General features: G+C 48.2%; 1 protein-coding gene across 1 annotated transcript in view; it reads right to left on the bottom strand.

The window, feature by feature from the left end:
- Positions 1-4,289: 4,289 nt before the first annotated feature.
- Positions 4,290-20,863, bottom strand: part of LOC119949539 (dynein heavy chain 5, axonemal-like) — a 124,606-nt gene continuing 108,032 nt past the window's right edge. Inside the window, exons 69-76 of the mRNA XM_038771398.1 lie at positions 20,518-20,785; positions 18,620-18,741; positions 15,133-15,480; positions 11,396-11,584; positions 10,778-10,910; positions 8,118-8,326; positions 4,900-5,121; positions 4,290-4,815 (exon numbers count right to left, since the gene is read on the bottom strand). Coding sequence (XP_038627326.1) covers positions 4,603-4,815; positions 4,900-5,121; positions 8,118-8,326; positions 10,778-10,910; positions 11,396-11,584; positions 15,133-15,480; positions 18,620-18,741; positions 20,518-20,785 — 1,704 coding nt within the window. The 3' untranslated portion in view covers positions 4,290-4,602. The remainder of the gene's footprint in view (positions 4,816-4,899; positions 5,122-8,117; positions 8,327-10,777; positions 10,911-11,395; positions 11,585-15,132; positions 15,481-18,619; positions 18,742-20,517; positions 20,786-20,863) is intronic.

Below are 20,863 nucleotides of genomic sequence, written 5' to 3' on the forward strand. Positions count from 1 at the left end.
ATTGAACACAAGTGGAATAGTGTTCTTCCCCACTGACAACCCTGAGCCTGGAAGGTCCTCCGGAATAGGATGGAAGGGGAGATGCTTGGTTATAGCACGTTCTCAAGAGTCAAACTCACGATCTACTTTTTTTTTTTTACTCTAAGAATGACTTCAAAAGCAGAACAAATCTCCCGTTTGCTTTTGAAGTCATTCTGAGGGCGTCTGGTCTCGTCCTTCTGAGACAGGTTCTGGGAAAGAGAAGTTACTTTGGCCAGGGGAGGGATCTGAGGTTACTGGCAGGCAGGGTGCAAGAAACCAGGACCATTTCTGAGAGCCAGTGGTCTTAGGAGAGCACCCTCAGGGCAAACCAAAATCAGTGCAGAACCGGGTGGGGAGTTTGGGGCTTTTTCATGCCCTCATCTGTCAACCGACAGCGACCAGTGTTTTCCGAGTGTCCACAAGGAGGCGCTCTAACTCTGTCCGGGCATGAGATCATGGTCCAGAATAGCGCTGTAAGACAAGACAGGGTAACCACTCCTGTCTGAGACTGCTGTTCCCAGTTTGAGAAGAAGAATGACTTTGTGACTCAGAGAGGGGATTTTGGCTGGAGCTATTGATTTCTTCTTCCCTTTAATAGAAAGTAGCTCCTCCAAAGAAAAGTAGAGGTGGAGACAGAGTTCCCCATTCCAGTCAGTACAGAGAGGGCACTATTACAAGTTGAGGGAGAGGAGTTATGGACTAGGGCAACAGGCAGAGAGTGGGCGTTGGTGTTATTCACAATTACAAATACGGGAACAAGTTCAGATTTCATTTTCCACCTACAGCATCGGAGGAATCCTTTCCTCACTGCCCACTTATAAGGCCCCAAACCTTTTCTTTCCGGGAAACTCATGTGTATGGGTGGCTGTTCCTAAACCCAAGGGTTTTTCTTTCCCTTCCTAGCCTTAACCAACCTAGATGCCTTCTTATGGACTCCTCTGAACTTAGCATCTTTTCTTTGTAAAGATTCTTGTTACACAATTGGAACACATGTGAAATGGAACTGTAATTGGGAACCCAAATGATGCTATGTCGATTGATGCTTTAAAAAGGCCAAATTAAGGATTGCATTTTGAGATCTAGATGTGAGCAAGAACCAATTGGGTGGCTTTTTCTATTGACGTTTGGACATTTTCTCAAGAACTGTAACTAAAAATGTAAAAACTTTCACAGTGCTCGCTGACAGTGCCGAGGGGTAGAAGAACCAAACATACTTTGTTTAAGCAACATGGAGCGTGATGAATGATGAAAGTACATGTGTGACATTGTAACCATTTTTGGATGGGATTGCCATTTCCAGTTTGAGCAGGATGATTTCATGACTCAGGAAGGCAGAGAGGACATGAGCAGTAAGTGATTTGCACTGTCCTTTACTTCAATAAAAAGCAGTTCTTCCAAAGGAAAACTATTTTGGAGATTTACTCTATTGGAAAGAAACTGCTTGAAAATCCTGCGTCTACCCCAGGTGAAATAAACAGTATGGCCGAGAGCCACGCGCACGTCGGGTGCTCCTTCATTGATCCAGCCGCTCCCACTTGACTCCCTCCCCACGTCGGCCTGGCTGTTCCCCACATCACAACAGAGCTGCTGAGGGACTGGTGTCTTGCTGGGGGACCCTCTGTAAACCATTTGAAGCCCTTCCAAGAGCCCAGAGCCACCCAGGGACCTCTCCAGGGCCAGTTTCCCTTTCCCTGCTGGTTCCTCAGCTCCACCAAAGTAGATGCTCATGCAGTAATTGCCCACCCCCAATCCCTGAGTCTTCTACTGACTCCCCAAGTGGCCCAGGCCCCGGTAAGAAGAATCCATTTCCAGGCCCCCACCACTCCCCAAAATCCTAACAAAAACAGCAAACATCAACATTTCTCTTGAAATTTAAAGTCCTAACCCTGACTTGATTATCTCTGAGACCTTAACCCCCTCTGCAGAGTATCCCCTCCCCCAGGATTTCCCTGCTAAACCCCAAGGAACCACCAGTTGGGACAGCTATCCCCAAGGTCCTGTTGCTGTTTTCCAATCTGGGACCCATACAACAAGGTCAGGAGGGTCTGACTGGCTAAGGTGGCACTTGATGAAGTTCATTATTTCAATTATTTTCCATATCTGCTACATTAATGTACTGCTTTCAGAGGGCCCACCAGGGCTTAAGCATTTGTGAAGGGCGTCAGCCACTTACTGCCCTGATTACAACAATCACAATCTGTTGTATCGCCTAGAGTATTATGGCTGTTCTCAGCTATTCTGTAATTCACATACACACACATACTCATATCCTGTGGCCCCATAGCTGACTAATCACTCTCTCTCCTCCCCACGCATACCCTCATCTTCTTCCCACTACCTATTTCATCACTGGCTTTCCACACCAGCAAGCCATGTACACTCTTCTGCTCATTTGAATTATGTTTGTTAATCTCTGATTCTATTGCCTCTGGAATCATCTGTCTCTGTCCTTGTGTGTTTGTGATTTCGGTGTGTGCCCTCACTGGGGGTGGTGCTTGTTGCCGTTCTCAAGTGATCACTTGTCTCCCACTTGGCTGGCTTCCCTGGTGGATGGGTGAAAGTGGAAAGGGCTCTTGCTGACCTTTGCTTTCCAGTCGTTTTTGGTCTTTGCAGTGTTATACTTGGGTAGTTATGCACTTGCAGGCAACTTCTCCTACCCCTCACCCCTGCTCTTTGTTACCTCAACCAAGCGGGCCAGTGGTGGTGGTAGCCATCCACCCCTGGGGTCAGCATGTGTTGATGGTGATGGGGGCTGAGCCCCTGCCCTTAGTCCCTTGGGGGTGTTTGGTGGTCAGGAAGGATGCTGGGTCACGTGAAGACTCTTGTCTTGGGCACTCGGGACCCATCAGGGCTAGGAAAACTGCTTCAGGAACTGGATCTGGCTGCCTTGCAAGTATTCTAGAAAGTGCTGTCTGCCAGGTAGGCAAGCCAATGTCATTGTGAGCCTGGAGTGGGGTGCAGAGGGTGTAATTAAATCATCATCCCTGAGGCTGAACTTCCTTCCTCCCTGTGGTTTGATCATCCCAGAGGCTGAGCTTTCTCCCCCACCACAGCTCCATCATCCTCGAAACTGAGCTTCCTTCCTCCCTGTAGTTCTGTTATCCCCGAGGCTGAGCTTCCTCCCTTGCTGTGGTTCCATCACCGCCAAGGTTGAGCTTTCTTCCTCCCTATGGTTCTGTCATCCCCGAGGCTGAGCTTCCTCCCCATCCAGGTTTCCATCATCCCTGAGGCTGAGCTTCCTCCCTCCCTAAGGTCTTCTGGGGTGTCCACTGGAGAGGGTGTTCCCAATGGGTGTGCACCTGTGGGTTCTGTTCTTGTCCCTGAGGAAGCATGGTTCAGTTACATAGAACATATCTGCCTGCTCCAGAGAAACGAACCTGGCCTGAGCCAGAGAGGGCCGGGCCCTGGCCCAGGGTGTGGATCAGGCATGTGTTAGTCACCGAGGGCGGCAGGCGGCAACACAACTCAGCGCCATGGAAACATGAAACCCAAGCTGGGCGGTACCTAGCTGCCTCAGGTGACAACCATTCCTACCGGCTATTTGCAGGAATGGGGAGGGGCTGGGCAAGGGGGGGATTGCCATTCTTGATTAGGGAGTGAATCCACCCCCACTGGGAAGAGTGATCCTTGACCACAGAGAAGAGCCAGCTGTTCATTCCGTGAAGGAATAGGATGTGACTGGCTTCGGAGTCAGGCCAGGGCGGGAGCAGGGGGACTCAGAACGGCCCAGAGTTCCTTGGCCACAGAGTTCTCTGTCCAAAGGGCCAAGCCAGCAGGCCGTTCTACCCAAAGCAAGAATTTCAATTAAACAATTTAAAAGTAACCCCTACAGAAAAAAATTCCGGAAGCCTTTTGAATTTTAGCACGACAAATTGACTATTTAAAATCTTTTCCTCTTAATGGAATTACTTGACCCTTGGATGGCCTTTTCAGCTCCTCTTTGATCTGCTTGGAGAAGACCGCTAGCCAGCAGTACCATACACTCTTCCCACACGAGCAGTGGCCCAGGCCACTTCCTCCATCTCTACTTACCATCCAGCCAGGCAGCTGGGGGCAGATGTTGTAACCTTTCTTTCTCTAGCTCTGCATAGAGGGAGGGCCGGACACAGAAGGCAATGGGGTTGTCATAAGCTTTAAACAGATGGATTGCTGAATGTGCTATTGCCTCTCAACGCTTTGATGGGCAGCAACACCCTTATAGCAGGATTCCAGAATCTCGCTGGGCTGGGCCCATTTCACCAGCTCCACAGAGGAAACATGCTACGTGGTAACTATTAACTTTTAATTTTGTAAAGCAAACTTGGGAACGTTCTACCAAAGCAGCAATTTCGGATAAACAATTTTCAAATAACCCCCACCAAAAACACACTTTTGAATTTTAACATGGCACACTATTTGAAAGAAATCTTTTCTGCCTAATAGATTGCTTTGCATTATTACTTAGATGTCCTATATGCTACTGTTTGAAAAGGTTGTACATAAATTTGGAGCCCGGCCATAAATCAATTGATCCCGATTCTGGATCCTAAGAACCGACCCTAGCACTCGGTCTCCTAAATTTCTTGGCCTGTCTTCTTCCCTCTATTTCGTATCACAGAGTAATGCTACCCCTCTTAGAATCCAGTGGTCAGGATTCTCTACAGTTTTCAAATCCAGGGAGAAAATGTACGTCAGGTCTGTCCTTTGTGGCTTTTTATACACAGGACAGCTGTACCCACACTCTTCTTTCACGGGAACCGAAGACACGGCGGGGACAGCATAGACGTGGACCACAGGGAGGTTGGTGAACAGCACCTGAGGGAAGAACAAGGATGCTCAAAGCTCAAGAACCCACCATCTTTAGCGAGACCAAAGCTGGGGCCCCAGCACGCCACGAACCTTGGGAGAAGATTCTGTCAGTCTGGAGTTTCTTCGGTCCCACCCTGCTCCTTCAAGGAAAAGGCCATAGATGTAGACACCCCCGGTGTCGGTGGGAGGAGGGGCGGTCACATCTTCCTTCATCATCTTAGTCACAGTGTTGTGCAGGATGACACTGTCGAGAGCCCAGCCTTTGGCCACGTTCATCCGAGTTGTTTCCTGCCGCATGGCTGTCAGGAATCCCTGCATTAGGGTGGAATTCCGGCCTGAAGTTGCGGTGATGGTCAGGGAACTCTGGCTTTGCTGAACTGTCTCCAGCCTGGGAAAGCAGTGCCTGTGGCCATGCTCCTGTCCTCTAATGGTAAGGGGTCTCAGTGGAGGGAATCCCAAGGGAGGCCCTAGGAGAGGCTCCAGGGGGTTGGGACTGCCATGGCGGGACTCCCACTGAGCAGAAGTCAGGATCCCCCACAAGTGTTGGGCTGAGGAAGGGCCCTGCCATTCCCCTTAGGTTGGGTTCCCTACCCTTTTCTCCCCCCATCCCCTCCTACCACTATGGGAGTTGGGGGCCTGGAGTATCAAGTACTTTCGCTTGGTCACGTGGCTTTGGTTCCTATAGGAATCTTGGGAAAATTGGTGCTGCTGCTTTTCTGGACTTTGGCTTGTGTTGGTGGATTTTATCAGCCTCAGACCATTAAAGGATAATGGTAATTTTACAGATATTTGAAGATTTTGCCAGGATCCCATTTGGGTTTTGTTTTCTCCTCAAGAATGACACTGTTGAAATATTCTGAGTCACAAGAGATATGGGGTCTGGTGACGACACCATTAGTTTCCCTGTAGCTGTCACAGAGCAGGATTAGAACTCAGGTCTTCTGACTCCCGGGCTTGTGCTCTTTCCAGTAGGCCACAGTGCTCCTGGCCCTCAGAGAATAGTTGTGCATGCCTCAGGCAAGAGAGACTAAAGTGGAAGAGCTGAGGGGAAGAGAGAGGTTTGTTCATGGGCTTCTCAGGACTTTGGGGAGCAACTATCTCCCCTCAGCAGCCCTCAGAGGGTCAAGGGGGAAGAAAGCCCTGAGAAAGGAGAACATCTCGCTGCAGCAGAGGGAAGGAAATGCTTAGCGGGCCCCTCCCTCCAGCTGTTGACATGATCCCTTACACTGTGGACACTGCTCTGAGGAAAGTGGTCCCAGAGGCAGGCAAGAGGTTTGGGGTCTCTGTATATGGATAAAAAGGAAGTGATTGTATGTGAGTATGAAATATGTAGTCCATAAGAACACTAAAACCTTACCAGGTAAGAGGAGTGCTGTGGAGTTCCTTTGGGTGGAAATTCTAAATTTAAAACAACCAAAATATTTTAATAGTGCTTTATAGACCAGCTGGCCATCATGGAGAAAATTGGCTGGAAATGCTAAATGAAAAGGTGGAAGCTGTGAAACTAGGGCAGTTGGTAATTAACAGAGATTTCAATAATCCTCACAGAATAATTAATCAGGAGGAACAATGGGGGTTCAGGTTTTTGGATAGGAGAAATGTCTGTTTTCTGGAACAGCTAGTCCTAGAACTTCCAAGGAAACTGAATATCCTTGATTTAATTTTGAGCATTAGCTATAACCTGGTGTTGGAGGCAAATATAAGAAAGGCCCCTTCCTGGTCCATACTTCACTGATGCCCAGATCATTTTTTAAAAAGGTTATTCTGCACATATCTCCCCACTCCTCAAAACCCCCCATTACACATTCCTCTCCACATCAAACTCCTGACCACCAGCTTTAAAGCACTCAGTCAGCAACCTCTCACTTTTCTGCTCTCTTCAGCCAACCTTACACAGATGGAGAGAAACTTGCTGTGCAGCATGTGTCATTCTTACTTGGGGATAGGGCAAGAAGCAAAACAACCAACCCAGGATCCTTATTTAAAAGAGGAAACAAAGAGAAAATACAGCCTGTAGTTAGCAGAAAAGACCTAAGCTAGTCCAAAGGATTCTTCCAACATATTCCAAGCCAGAAACTAGCTAGAGAATCACTGGGGAGACTTGATGACTGTGGGGCAAACGGTGCATTTGGGGAGGAAGGGGACAGAGTAAAAAGGCTTCGTGAATCTTTAGTTTGGTCCAGGTGATCAGGGAGACAGAGCAGCTTCCAAATGAAAAAGATTGGAGAAGTTACAGTTCTTCAGCCTGCAAAGACAGGCTGAAATGGGATACAATTAAGGATGCCACTTTGCATTTTGAACTTTCAAACCTGAGGAGGAGCACTAAAGGGGAGGGGTTTTAACGGGGAGAAAAGAAAGTGTATGTGTGTGGGGGAAAAGGAGGGGAGAGAAAATATGGGTAGGAGAAGAAAGAGAGCAGGAGGGAGGGGGAAAGGAGAGGAGGAAAGAAAAAGGTGGGGGGGAGATCTGAGGAGAGGCAAACCCCAGAAAGCTCAGCCAGCCAGCTTGTTCATTCATTCATTCATTCAATCATATTTACTGAGTGCTTACTGTGTATAGAGCACTGTACTAAGCGCTTGGGAAGTCCACGTTGGCAACATATAGAGACGGTCCCTACCCAACAGTGGGCTCACAGTCTAGAAGGGGGAGACAGAGAACAAAACAAAACATATTAACAAAATAAAATAAATAGAATAAATAGAATATGTACAAATAAAATAGAGTAATAAATACGTACAAACATATATAAATATTCAACCAGCTGCTTTTGGCTGCTTTCCTTGGGCTCTTCCTGGCCTGACTGGAAGGGCTGCCCTGCTGGAGGATGGCTGGACTCTCTGTTTTGCTACTCCTCCGTTCCCCAGTCATCCCCTCTGGGAGCCAACTGAATGAAGCAATGTGGCCTAGTGGATAGAACACAGGCCTGGAAGTCAGGAGGACCTGCATTCTAATCCTGATTCTGCTGCTTGTCTGCTGTGTGACCTTGGGTAAGTCACTTCAACTTCTCTGGGCCTCAGTTACCTCATCTGTAAAATGGGCATTAAGACTGTGAACCCTACGTGGGACAGAGACTGTGTCCAAACTGATTACCTTGTGTTTTCCCCAGCACTTAGTACAGTGCCTGGCACACAGTAGGTGCTTAACAAATACTACAATTACTATTATTATGATGATGCCTTGCAGCTGCCAGGTTGGAAGCCGGTGAAGTTTTGCTGGAGTCTTGACCCCATGGTACTCCCCTTCCTGGGGCATTTATCCCCAAACCAAACCACCAGCTGCCAGCAAGGGGAGATAGGAAGGGTGCTTACTTGGGGATTAAAGAATCCTGCCATCCAGAACTGGCAGGGGCGCCCTCCCAGTAACCAGGTTTGGAACTGCTGGTTTCTCTCAACCAGCTCCGTAAACCAAAATCCCAGGGTAGCTGATTCCCAGGAAATCCTGAGCCATATTTCGGGAATTCTGGCATCGTACAGATGGTCCAGAGCACCTCGCAGATCTTCGGACATGATGATTGTTCCTGAAAGATACAATTGGAGTGAATTACAAACCCAAGAACATTTCAGGCTTGCAGACTCAACTTGCGCTTGGGTCTGTAATAATAATAATAATAATAAAAATAAAAATAATAATAATAATAATAATAATAATGATAATAATAATATTTGTTAAGCGCTTACTATGTGCAAAGCACTGTTCTAAGCACTGGGGGGAATACAAAGTAATCAGGTTGTCCCATGTGGGGCTCACAGTCTTAATCCCCATTTTACATTTGAGGGAACTGAGGCACAAAGAAGTTAAGTGACTTGCCCAAAGCCACACAGCTGACAATGGGCAGAGCCGGGATTTGAACCCACGACCTCTGACTCCAAAGCCCGGGCTCTTTCCACCGAGCCACGCTGCTTCTCATCCTTTGGGCCCTTGGTATTCACTCCACCCTCAGCCCCACAGCACATATACATACCCATAGCTTATTTATATTAATGTCTGTCTCCCCCCCCCCGCCCCCAGACTGTAAGCTTGTTGAGGGCAGGGAACTTGTCCACCAACTTGGTTGTATTGTACACTTCCAAAGGCTTAGTACAGTGCCTGGCACACCGTATGCACTCAATAAATACCATTGATTGATAGGTTGGTTGACTGATTCCAAACTACATTTGGGCTCAAAATAACTTGCTGTCATTGTGGATCATATTAAATCAAAGTCATTGCCAAAAGTCTGATCACTTCTTGACCAATAACAATACAGCCAAAATATTTTAGCAGATTTTCAGTAGTTATAGCATATCTGATATGAAAAAAATTCTGTTTCTGTCTTAACAATAATAATAATAATAATCATGGTACTTGTTAAGGGTTTACTATGTGCCAAGCACTGTTCTTAGCACTGATATATTCAAGTTAATCAGGCTGGACACAGTCCCTTTCCCACATGGGGTGCATACTCTTAATCCTCATTTTACAGATGAGGTAACTGAGGCACAGAGATGTTAAGTGATTTGCCCAAGGTCACACAGCAGACATGTGGCAGAGCTGGTATTAGAACTCAGGTCTGGGCTTTATCTACTAAGCCATGCTGCTTCTCTTGCCTCTGGGTATTTTTATGAATGTTGTTACTTTCCAAGACACCAATTTCCTTTTCTGTTCATTAATTCAATCACATTTGTTGAACACTTACTGTGTGCAGAGCACTGTACTAAATCCTTAGCACTGTTCTCTGGGCCATCTTTGATGAAGACCAGAGACCTCAGTGCCAGGGCTCCAAAATAGATAAGACTGTAAATTTCTTGTAGGCAAGGAACATGCCTACAAACTTCCTTGTATTGTACTCTCCCAAGAGCCTAGTACAATGCTCTGCACACTAAAAATACCATTGACTGATTCTTCAAATATGGGTGTACTAATAGACATTGATTTGAGTAGGTTTAGCTGTAGACTTAGGTATGGGTGTGACTTTACAGTCCTTCATGAATTTACAAATGGCACTGTGGATGAAGGAGTCATGGGAGACCAAAGAGGACAAGGAAGGACCCATGGTGCCAACCATGTTTGTAGGCACACAAAGCCCGTCCTGGGTTGCAGTGTCATGTTTGTTATTTAAAATTCCTGGCACTGTTTCTGTTTTGGACTCCAAGTCTCACAATCTCCTCAAAGCCTCTGCTCAGGAACAGCCAGCCCTCTCAATTCACTCCTCTAGTGCCAACCTACTCACTGAGCCTCAATCTTGTCTCTCTCACCAGTGACTTCTGGCTCACACCCTCCCTCTGACCTGGAACTCCCGGCCCCTTCGTATCGGACAGACCAACACTCTCCCCACCTTCAAAGCCCTGCTGATATCACATCTCTTCCAGGAAGCCTTTCCTGACCAACCTCACATCTTCCCAACCCAGTTCTCCCTCCCTCTGTTTTGCCTATGTGCTTGGGTCTGCACCCTGTGATCACTTTGATGCCCACCTTATCCCCTCAGCATCTGTGTGCATCCAGCCCACTTGTCTTGGGCTGGGTGCCATCGCTGCTGCTTCAGTTCCAAGCTAGGCACAGTGGCCTAGAGCTGGGGACTGCCTTCTGCTCTCTCTTGGCTCCTCTCCTGTTTCCTCTCTCTCCCTCTCTTCTCTCTCTATCCCCTTCCCTCTCTCTCTGAGTCTGAGGCTCCACTCTTTGGCCACATGGCCCTCTCGGTCACTCTTGCCCAGATCATGCCACGGGAACTATTCCCCCTTTGGCCCTGCACCCAGGGGACCTGCTCTTCTCTGTCCCTTCCAAATGGGCTTACTGTAAGCTCATCTCTAGACTAAGCTCATCTCTAGGTCGTAAGCTCATCTCTAGACTGTTAACTTGTGGGCAGGGAATGTGTCTGTTTACTGTTATGTTGTACTCTCCCAAGTGCTTAATTTGGTACTCTGCACACAGTAAGCGCTCAATAAATACAATTGAATGAATGAATGGGGGTTGTGGGGGTGTCCCCACTTACCATCAATGGCCAGCTGGAGGTCAGATAAGGTTGTACGGACACGTGAGATGACAAGCTGCAGGCGGCCGATCTCCTGCCGCAAGAATATGGTCTGGGGTTGAGCACCCCCCAGTGCCTGCAGTTGGGCCTTCAGCTGCAAGTGGAGAAACCAAATCTTTTGTTGGGGAGTTGGCCTCTGAATGCCAGCTAATGGACACACCCTCCCCTCCATCCTTGGCTTCTGGGCATCCAGGGGTGAGGCAGAGTCTCCGGGGGCTCCCACTGTGTTGCCCAGGAGGCTGGGGGCTGTGAGCGGTGCTTGGAAGAGCCAATGATGCAGAGAAATGTGAACAGGAAGGTTGAGGGGGTCTCTGGTCCTGGAGCTGTGGGGAAGGGGAGCCCAGGACCCTGCTGGAGATCCTGCAGCCCCTTGGAGCTGGGAATGTGGTGGGGAGAAGCAGACACATTCCTGTAGTCTCTGCTTCCTCTCTCTGCTGCCTCTGGGCCCAGGAAGACCTTTACAGGTCCAACTCTGGCTGCAGTTGGAAGCTCGGGGCTGGCTCAGGGGTTGGGTGCCCTGAGAGATGAGCAGTGCTAGGCCCTCGTGGCTTTGTGTGCCCCTGGGAACAGCGACTTTACCTCGTGGGTGACGTAGTCAGCGGGCAACTTCTTCAGCATATCGTCAGCGAGGCGGCGCACGGTGGCTTCTCTGGACTCCCCTCCCCCAACACTGCTGTCCTTGGGCTGAATGCTCACAATCGTGCTCAGTGACTCGTTGGCCATGTTCGTCTGGTGGGTTATGTCTGCGTTGGGGTGGAGGCCGAAGACCTTAAAAGGAAGCCATGCTGGTGTGAGCGCAGGAGGAACACATTCCTGGGAAGATTCACTTCTAACCATAAAATCTGACCAAGACCCTTAGGACCGGGAGAAACCAAACAAGAAATATCTCCCAATGTTGTTACCAGGGGTCCCACCCCCCATTATCCATCTCCCTCTTCGCCCCCATCTCCACCACATCCCCATCCCCCAGTTTCTCTAAGGAGACAGTTTTACACTTGGATTTGCACCCTTTATTCCCCCCTCCCTCAGCCCCACAATTTATATATTTACAATAAGGTCTGCCTCCCCCCCTAGACTGTAAGCTCATTTTGGGCAGGAAACCAATTCTGTTGTAATCAATCAATCAGTCAATCCATCGTATTTATTGAGCACTTACTGTGTGCAGAGCACTGTACTAAGCGCTTGGGAAGTCCAAGTTGGCAACATATAGAGACGGTCCCTACCCAACAGTGGGCTCACAGTCTAGAAGGGGGAGACAGAGAACAAAACAAAACATATTAACAAAATAAAATAAATAGAATAGACATGTACTAGTAAAATAAATAAATAAATAGAGTAATAAATACGTACAAACATATATATATATATATATACATGAGCTGTGGGGAAGGGAAGGAGGTAAGGCAGGGGGGATAGAGAGGGGGAGGAGGGGAAGAGGAAGGAGGGGGCTCAGTCTGGGAAGGCCTCCTGGAGGAGGTGAGCTCTCAGTAGGGCCTTGAAGGGAGGAAGAGAGCTAGCTTGGCGGATGTGGGGAGGGAGGGCATTCCAGGCCAGGGGGATGACGTGGTCTGGGGGTCGACGGCGGGACAGGCGAGAATGAGGCACAATGAGATTAGCGGCAGAGGAGCGGAGGGTGCGGGCTGGGCTGTAGAAGGAGAGAAGGGAGGTGAGGTAAGAGGGGGCGAGGTGATGGAGAGCCTTGAAGCCGAGGGTGAGGAGTTTCTGCCTGATGCGTAGGTTGATTGGTAGCCACTGGAGATTTTTGAGGAGGGGAGTAACATATCCAGAGCGTTTCTGGACAAAGACAATCCGGGCAGCGGCGTGAAGTATGGATTGAAGTGGGGAGAGACAAGAGGATGGGAGATTGGAGAGGAGGCTGGTACAGTAGTCCAGATGGGATAGGATGAGAGCTTGAACGAGCAGGGTAGTGGTTTGGATGGAGAGGAAAGGGCGGATCTTGGCAATGTTGCGAAGCTGAGACCGGCAGGTTTTGGTGACGGCTTGGATGTGAGGGGTGAACGAGAGAGCAGATTCGAGGATGACACCAAGGTTGCGGGCTTGTGAGACGGGAAAGATGGTAGTGCCGTCAACAGTGATGGGAAAGTCAGGGAGAGGGCAGGGTTTGGGAGGGAAGACAAGGAGTTCAGTCTTGGACATGTTGAGTTTTAGGTGGCGGGCAGACATCCAGATGGAGATGTCCTGAAGGCAGGAGGAGATGCGATCTGGAGGGAGGGGGGAGAGAGCAAGGGCAGAGATGTAAATTTAGGTGTCATCAGCGTAGAGATGATAGTTGAAGCTGTGGGAGTGAATGAGGTCACCAAGGGAGTGAGTGTAGATCGAGAACAGAAGGGGACCAAGAACTGAACCTTGAGGAACCCCCACAGTAAGGGGATGGGAGGGGGAGGAGGAGCCTGCAAAAGAGACTGAGAATGAATGACCGGAGAGATAAGAGGAGAACCAGGAGGACGGAGTCTGTGAGGCCAAGGTTGGATAGCATGTTGAGGAGAAGGGGGTGGTCCACAGTGTCGAAGGCAGCTGAGAGGTCGAGGAGGATTAGGATAGAGTATGAGCCATTGGATTTGGCAAGCAGGAGGTCATTGGTGACCTTTGAGAGGGCAGTTTCCGTCGAATGTAGGGGACGGAAGCCAGATTGGAGGGGGTCGAGGAGAGAGTTGGTGTTGAGGAATTCGAGGCAGCGGGTGTAGACGACTCGTTCAAGGAGTTTGGAAAGGAATGGTGGGAGGGAGATGGGGTGATAACTAGAAGGTGAAGTGGGGTCAAGAGAGGGTTTTTTTAGGATGGTAGAGACATGGGCATGTTTGAAGGCAGAGGGAAAGGAATCAGTGGAGAGTGAGCGGTTGAAAATGGAAGTTAAGGAGGGGAGAAGGGACGGGGCGAGAGATTTCATGAGATGAGAGGGAATGGGGTCAGAAGCAAGGTGGCTGGAGTAGCACTTGAGAGGAGGGAGGAGAGCTCCTCTGAGGATACTGCTGGGAAGGATGGGAGAGTAGCAGAGAGTGTTGAGAGCCGGAGGGTTGGAGAAGGGGGGGAGTGACTTTGGGGAGGTCAGACCTGATGGATTTAATTTTATTAATGAAGTTGGAGGCCAGATCGTTGGGGGTGAAGGAAGGAGGAGGGGGAGGAACCGGGGGCCTGAGAAGGGAGTTGAATGTACGGAAGAGCTGGCGGGGATGATGGGCATGGGTGTCAATAAGGGAGGAGAAATAGTTTTGTCTGGCAGAGGAGAGGGCTGAGTTAAGGCAGGAAAGGATAAACTTGAAGTGAACGAGGTTGGCATGGTGTTTAGACTTTCGCCAGCAGCGTTCGGCAGCTCAAACATAAGAGCGAAGGAGGCGGACAGTGGCAGTGATCCAGGGCTGTGGGTTAGTGGTAGATCCTAGGACTTATTATTATTATTTCTAGGATTGATGTTCCCGCATTCTGTCCCTTACACCTCTGTTTTCCTTACACCCATGTCTCCAGCTGTGTCCATAAGAATGGGGAGATGGGAAGCAGGAAGAAGACGCATGGAAGATGAAGGATCAGGAGGAGATCCAGCAAATCCTTCCAGTCACGGAGCAGACGGGGATGAAATAGCTGGAGGAGGCAGGAGGTGGTGAGGCCCAACACCCCAAATCTGAACTTTGGGGTTCTGGAACTAATTGTGAAAGTCACTATGGCATACAGAATTTTAACTGATTTAGGAGAGGGTTGGGATTTAGGGAGGTCAGCAAGATTGACCAAGAAAGACTGGCCAGAGAAGGAAACCATGAGAGACTTGAATTGGAGAAAGAAAGATAAAGATAGTGTTTCCAGGAAAAGGCAATGGTCCACAGTTCAAACACAGCCAAGAGCTTGAGGAGAATGAAAATAGGGTAGAGACGAGGCAAGCAGGGGGTTACTGGTGGCCTTAGGGGGAGCAGTTACATTTGAGTGAAGAGGGAAGATTGTCACAGCGCAAGAAGGGAGTTGTAGGAGAATAAGAGGGGTGGGGGGCAGGGGCGGGTATTGGTGTACACAACCCATCCAAAGAATTTGGACAGGAATAAGAGCAGGAAGTTGGGGAAGATAAGGTTTTTTAGTACAGGGGAGATGAGAGTATGTTTAAAGGCAGAAAGGGAGAGCCACCAGAGAAGGAATGTTTGAGGATGGCGGTCAGGGAGGAAAGAAGGGTGAGTGAGAATGTCTTTAGAAGGTGTGAGAGGATGGAGTCAGAGATACAGGTAGAGCTGGTAGATTTTAAAATGGGATGGGAGATATCTTGAGAGATGGCTGGGGAAGATGGGAAAGTGGGTGTGGAAGGGGGCAGGGATTACCTCTGGTGAATCCACCGAAGGCAGCTGCTCTATATACTGGAGGTAGTCTTCAATGACTTGGCCTTGTGGGATGCCATAGCCTTTGAAGAAGGAGAACGCAGCAGAAAACATGTCCTCTCCAAACCACACTCTAGCAAAGGTGCACAGCAGGATCTTGTCATTGTCGTCAGTCACCCGACCCCCATACTGCACCTCTCCCAACATGTAGCGGACACAGTTCCAATCCACGCCGTGTTTAGGGTTAATGCTGTCCAAGTGGTTCTGGATAAACTGCACGCTAGCTGCAAAGTCAGCCGAGTTGAATTCATAGGGAATGTTCCACCCCAATGGGCCAAACTTCCTTCTTTCCTACAAGGAACAATTTTCACAAGAGTCACAGGTCAGTGAATTCAGGTCAGAGCTTATCCCCCGGGAGAGAAGCAGCGTAGCCTAATGGAAAGAGCATGGGCCTGGGAATCAGAGGATTCTAATAATAATGATAATGGCATTTATTAATCAATCAATCAATCGTATTTATTGAGCGCTTACTGTGTGCAGAGCACTGTACTAAGCGCTTGGGAAGTACAAGTTGGCAACATATAGAGACAGTCCCTACCCAACAGTGGGCTCACAGTCTAAAATTAAGCACTTACTATGTGCGAAGCACTATTCTAAGCGCTGTATATTGTTCTCTGTTCTAATCACAGCTCTGCCACCTGCCTGCTGTATGAACTTGGGCAAGTCACTTAGCTTTTCTGTGCCTCAATTTCCTCAGCTGAAGAATGGGGATTCAATACCTGTTCTCCCTCCTACTCGGACTCGGCGCCCCACGTGAGACAGGGACTGTGTCCAACCTGATTGACTTGTTTCTACCCCAGCACTAAGAACAGTGCTTGACACATAGTAAGTGCTTAACAAGTACCATAGGAAAAAAAAAACTAATGATGGTAGATTTTAACCACAGAAGTCGGCATGGTGCCTGAATTTCCATCTACAGCAGAAGCACAGGACCAGAGGCAGTGCTCGTGCTACAACAGGGTATAAAATGGAGGGGGGTACAGCAGTGCCTGTTGCTGCCGAGATGGGCACCAGGAGCCATTTTATTCTGCTGTCAGAGATTGCACCTTTAACCCTGGCCAGCGGTTTCCCAGAGCGCAGTGTGCCGTGGGTCTTGGAGGCCCGAGAAGAGAGCGTGGCTGGCTCTGTGCCACTCTATGGCATCTGCTCAATGTTCCATATGTCGGGGAAAAACTCAGGTACATGCTTTTAGGCCATATGTCCCATTCATGTTTCTAGATCGCAGCAGGTGTGCCATCAGCGCCAGGCACGACACTGTTTCTTGTGGCTGTGAATGCCGTAATAGCTTTCTCAATAGTTGAGGTGAGTCTTATCTTCCTTCATTGATGTTTAGCTGGGGCCCATTGTTGATAATTGAAAGCCGGGCTCGAAGCAATGTCCTGGTCCTCCAGATTCCGTCCTTGTCTGAGACAAGGCTCCGGACGTCTTCACTCTTTAAAGTTGCTATTAGGGTGGCTAATTGTCTGACTTTCTACTAGTCAGTGGTTTACAGCTGACCTGTTCCGTCTGGAACCCGATATGGAACTGGAAGCTTTTATGTCCTTTCTGTGTTCTGCAGCTTGGACACTGTGCTAGACTTCACACTGACCTGAGAGGGGAATGCCAAAGTTCTGGAGCAAGTGGGGGGTTCAGGAGAACTCCATGGAGGAACATGTGAGGATCGCACAAAATCCATATACTGCTGCAAAATGGTGATGGTGACATCATCATGTTAATCAATGCTCTGCACACAGTAAGCGCTCAGTAAATGCGATTGAATGAATGAATGAATCAATCAATCAACCATATTTATTGAAGGCTTACTGTGTTAAGAGCTTAGGAGAATACAACACAACAATGTAACAGACACATTCCCTGCTCAATTGAGTTTACAGCCTAGAGGGGGAGACAGGCATTAATATAAATAAATACATTACCGATATATACATAAGGGCTGTGGGACTGGGGTGGTGGTGAGAATAAAGCGACCAAAACAGGGCAATGCTGAAGGGAGTGGGAAAAAAGGAAATGAGGGCTTAGTCATGGCAGGCCTCTTGGAGGAGATGTGCCTTCGATAAGGCTTTGAAGCAGGGGAGAGTAATCGGCTGTGCGGTTATGATGCCCGCCAGATGAACGGCGAGACAGTACATATATTTCCTTACCTGGAATTTGGGAGGGCTGCCGGGGCCACCCTAGGGACTACGATAAATGGTATGGGGCACTGTAGCTTTTTAAAGGAAGTTCTTGATGCCGTCTATCGGTCTGCTGGAGCCCAGAGTAATGAGTGGCTGAGAAATTCCGAGCAGAGGTGAGATACCAGAAATAGCTACTGGGTGGCAGCAGAGGCTAAATTCTGGAATCTATCTACACATGATCAAATCTAACATGGATTTGAAAACAGGTCAAACAAAGGGAGAAGCAACGTGGCCTAGTGGAAAGAACACAGGGCCTGAGAGTCAGAAAGACCTGGGTTCTAATTCCAGCTCTGCCCCTTGTCGGCTGTGTGACTTTGGGCAAGTCACTCAACTTCTCTGTGCCTCAGTTACCTCATCTGTGAAATGGGGATTAAGACTGCGAGCCGCATGTGGGACATGGACTGTGTTCAATCTGATTAGAAATTGTCTCAGTCATTCTGGCATGAAGAAGGCCCAGTTAGTCCAAAATGATGTCAGGTGGAGGGTATCCCATGGGAGGGAAGACAGCAAAGTACCATCAACTTGAGCAGAAGGTGGGAGACTGGCTATGAATGTGAGTTCACTCCTTTTTTAAAAAATGGTACTTGTTAAGCACTTACTATGTGCCAGGCACTGTACTAAGCACTGAGGTAGATACAAGATCATCAGGTTCCACACAGTCCCTGTCCCACATGGGGCTCACAGTCTAAGGGGGTGGGAGAACAGATATTGAATCCCCACTTTGAAGATGAGGAAACTAAAGTACAAGGAAGTTAAATGACTCGCACAAGGTCACACAGTGGACACATGGCGGAGGTGGGATTCGAACCCAGGTCCTCGGACTCCCAGGCCCATGCTTTTTCCACTAGGCCACGCTGCTTCCCAAGTGGCTGCTGCCCATTTTTTCTGTTGCTTGACCAGCTCAGGGCACCAAGCAGTTCCTCCCTAGAGGAGAGGAGTTGATTGGGGCAGATGCTGCTGGAAGCCTAGCCTTGCGAACATATGACCTGGCCCAAGAAGGAAGAATGGACTCCTATTTCTGTTCATTTTGAAGCAACTCAATTTCATCTAGACTGTGAGCCCACTGTTGGGTAGGAACCACCTCTATATGTTGCCAACTTGTACTTCCAAAGTGCTTAGTACCGTGCTCTGCACACAGTAAGCGCTCAACAAATACGATTGAATGAATGAGTGCCCATTTTCCCCTGATGAAATTAACGTTTGGGGGCCCTATGCACACTTTGCAATGAGAAGCCAGAGAAATATATGTCAATCACCTGAACAGCTGTATGAAGAAAGGCCACAGCAAAGAGAAGTGGTCTCCACTGGGGAAGGCTGCTCATTTCTAATTGATCCTGGGTAAGAGCTGAGTATGTCCGTTTGAGACCGGCTTTGACTCCTGGAGCACAGAATGGAAAGACAAAAATATTTTTTAGCAGCATTGAATTTTATTTTTATTGACCATTGAGCTTGCATTATTGATTGCTTGGCTAGTAAACATTCAAAATCTGCTAGATTTAGAAGGGAATGAATATAAAACTTGTTTTTTGAAGGCCTTTTGGTTTCTGTATTATGTTGGAATGAGGAGAATCAATCAATCAGTTAGTGGTATTTATTGAGCACTTAATGTTTGCTGAGCACTGTACTAAGCACTTGGGAGAGAACAGTACAACAGAGTTGCTAGACGCATTCCCTGCCCACAAGGAGCTTGTGGTCTAGAGGGGAAGACGGACATTGAAATAAATGATGGATATGTACATAAGTGCTGTGAGGCTAAGGGTGGGGTATAATATCAAGTGCTTAAAGAGTACAGATCCACATGCATAGGTGACGCAGAAGGGAGAAGAAATAGGGGAAATGAGGGCTTAGTTGAGGAAGGCCTCTTGGAGGAGCTGTAATTTTAATAAGGCTTTGAAGGTGGGGAGAGTGGTCGTCTGTTGGATATGAAGGGGAAGGGAGCTCCAGACAGAGAACGTGGGCGAGGAGTTGGAGGCAAAATAGATGAGATCAAGATACAGTGAGTAGGTTGGTGTTAGAGGAGTGAAGTTTGCAGGCTGGATTGTAGCAGAAAATCAGCGAGGTATGATAGGAGGGGGCAAGATGATTGAGTGCTGTAAAACAAATGGTAAGGAGTTTCTGTTTGATGCGGAGGTAAATGAGCAACCACTGGAGGATTTTGAGGAGTGGGGAAACGTGGACTGAACAATTTTTTAGAAAAATGATCCAGGCAGCAGAGTGAAGTAAGACCTGGAGTGGGGAGAGACAGGAGGCAGGGAGGTCAGTGAGGAGGCTGCATATGTTTTGAGGGAAGAAATTTCCCACTGAAGATACCCTTTTGGTCATGTTCTTCCCCAGACCAAGCCAGATCCTCAGTGCCTTGGCCTGACTGACATCAGCATTACCACTATTATTCAGACCCTGGAGGGTGAGTTGCTGATAACCCAGCAAAGCCAATGCCAACCCACAAGCTTCCAGCAACATTTTTCTCAGTGTGGCCTAGTGGATAGAGCATGGGCCTGGGGGTCAGGAGGACCTGGGGGTCAGAAGGATCTGGATTCTTATCTCAGTTCTGCCTCTTGTCTGCTGTGTGACCTTTGGGCAAGTAACCTTTTTATGATATTTTTTAAGCACTATGTGCCAAGCACTGTACTAACTTCTGGGGTAGATACAAGCTAAACAGGTTGGACACCATCCATGCCCTACATGGGGCTCACAGTTTTAATGCCCATTGTACAGATGAGGCAACTAAGGCACAGAGAAGTTAAGTGACTTGCCCAAGTCATTTGTTTTACTTAACTTCTCTGTACCTCAATTGCCTCATCTGTGCAATGGGGATTAAGACTGTGAATAACAATAATAATAATAATAATGATAATTATGATGATGATGGCATTTGTTAAGCAGTTACTATGTGCCAAACACTGCTCTAAGCATTACACTAAGCACATGGGGCTCACAGTTTTAATCCCCATTTTACAGATGAAGTAATTGAGGCACAGAGAAGTAAAGTGACTTGCCCAAAGTCACACAGCTGACAAGTGGCGAATCCCATGTGGGACATGGACTGTATCCAACCTGATTAGCTTGTACCGACCCCAATGCTTAGTACAGTGTCTGTCACACAGTAAGTGCTGAACAAATACCATTTATAATAAAAAAGAACGGATGTTTATACCTTGAGGTGGTTCATTGGTGAACTTGATCGAGGACTGCAGAAGATTAATAGGAAATTTTGGATGAGCCTCTGTAGTGATCCAGGCCCTGAAGCCTTGGTTCATGGTTTCAGCTGTGGTGATGGTCTCCAATAACTCATCTAGGAAATCCAGGCCCAGGTGGCAGTTCTGCAACAGGATCCAGCCCCCGTCGTGCATGCTCTGACTCAGTAAGCGTCTGGCATGTACATCCTGCCCCTGGCCCATTGAGATAGCTCGGCAAACTGTATTCTGGAGAAAATTAGAAGCACAAACCACTGAACCATGGGGGCAAGAGGGCAATGAGACAAAACTCCCTCCTTCCATAAT

The sequence above is a fragment of the Tachyglossus aculeatus genome, chromosome X2 (assembly GCF_015852505.1).
Source record: "Tachyglossus aculeatus isolate mTacAcu1 chromosome X2, mTacAcu1.pri, whole genome shotgun sequence".
Taxonomy (NCBI): domain Eukaryota; kingdom Metazoa; phylum Chordata; class Mammalia; order Monotremata; family Tachyglossidae; genus Tachyglossus; species Tachyglossus aculeatus.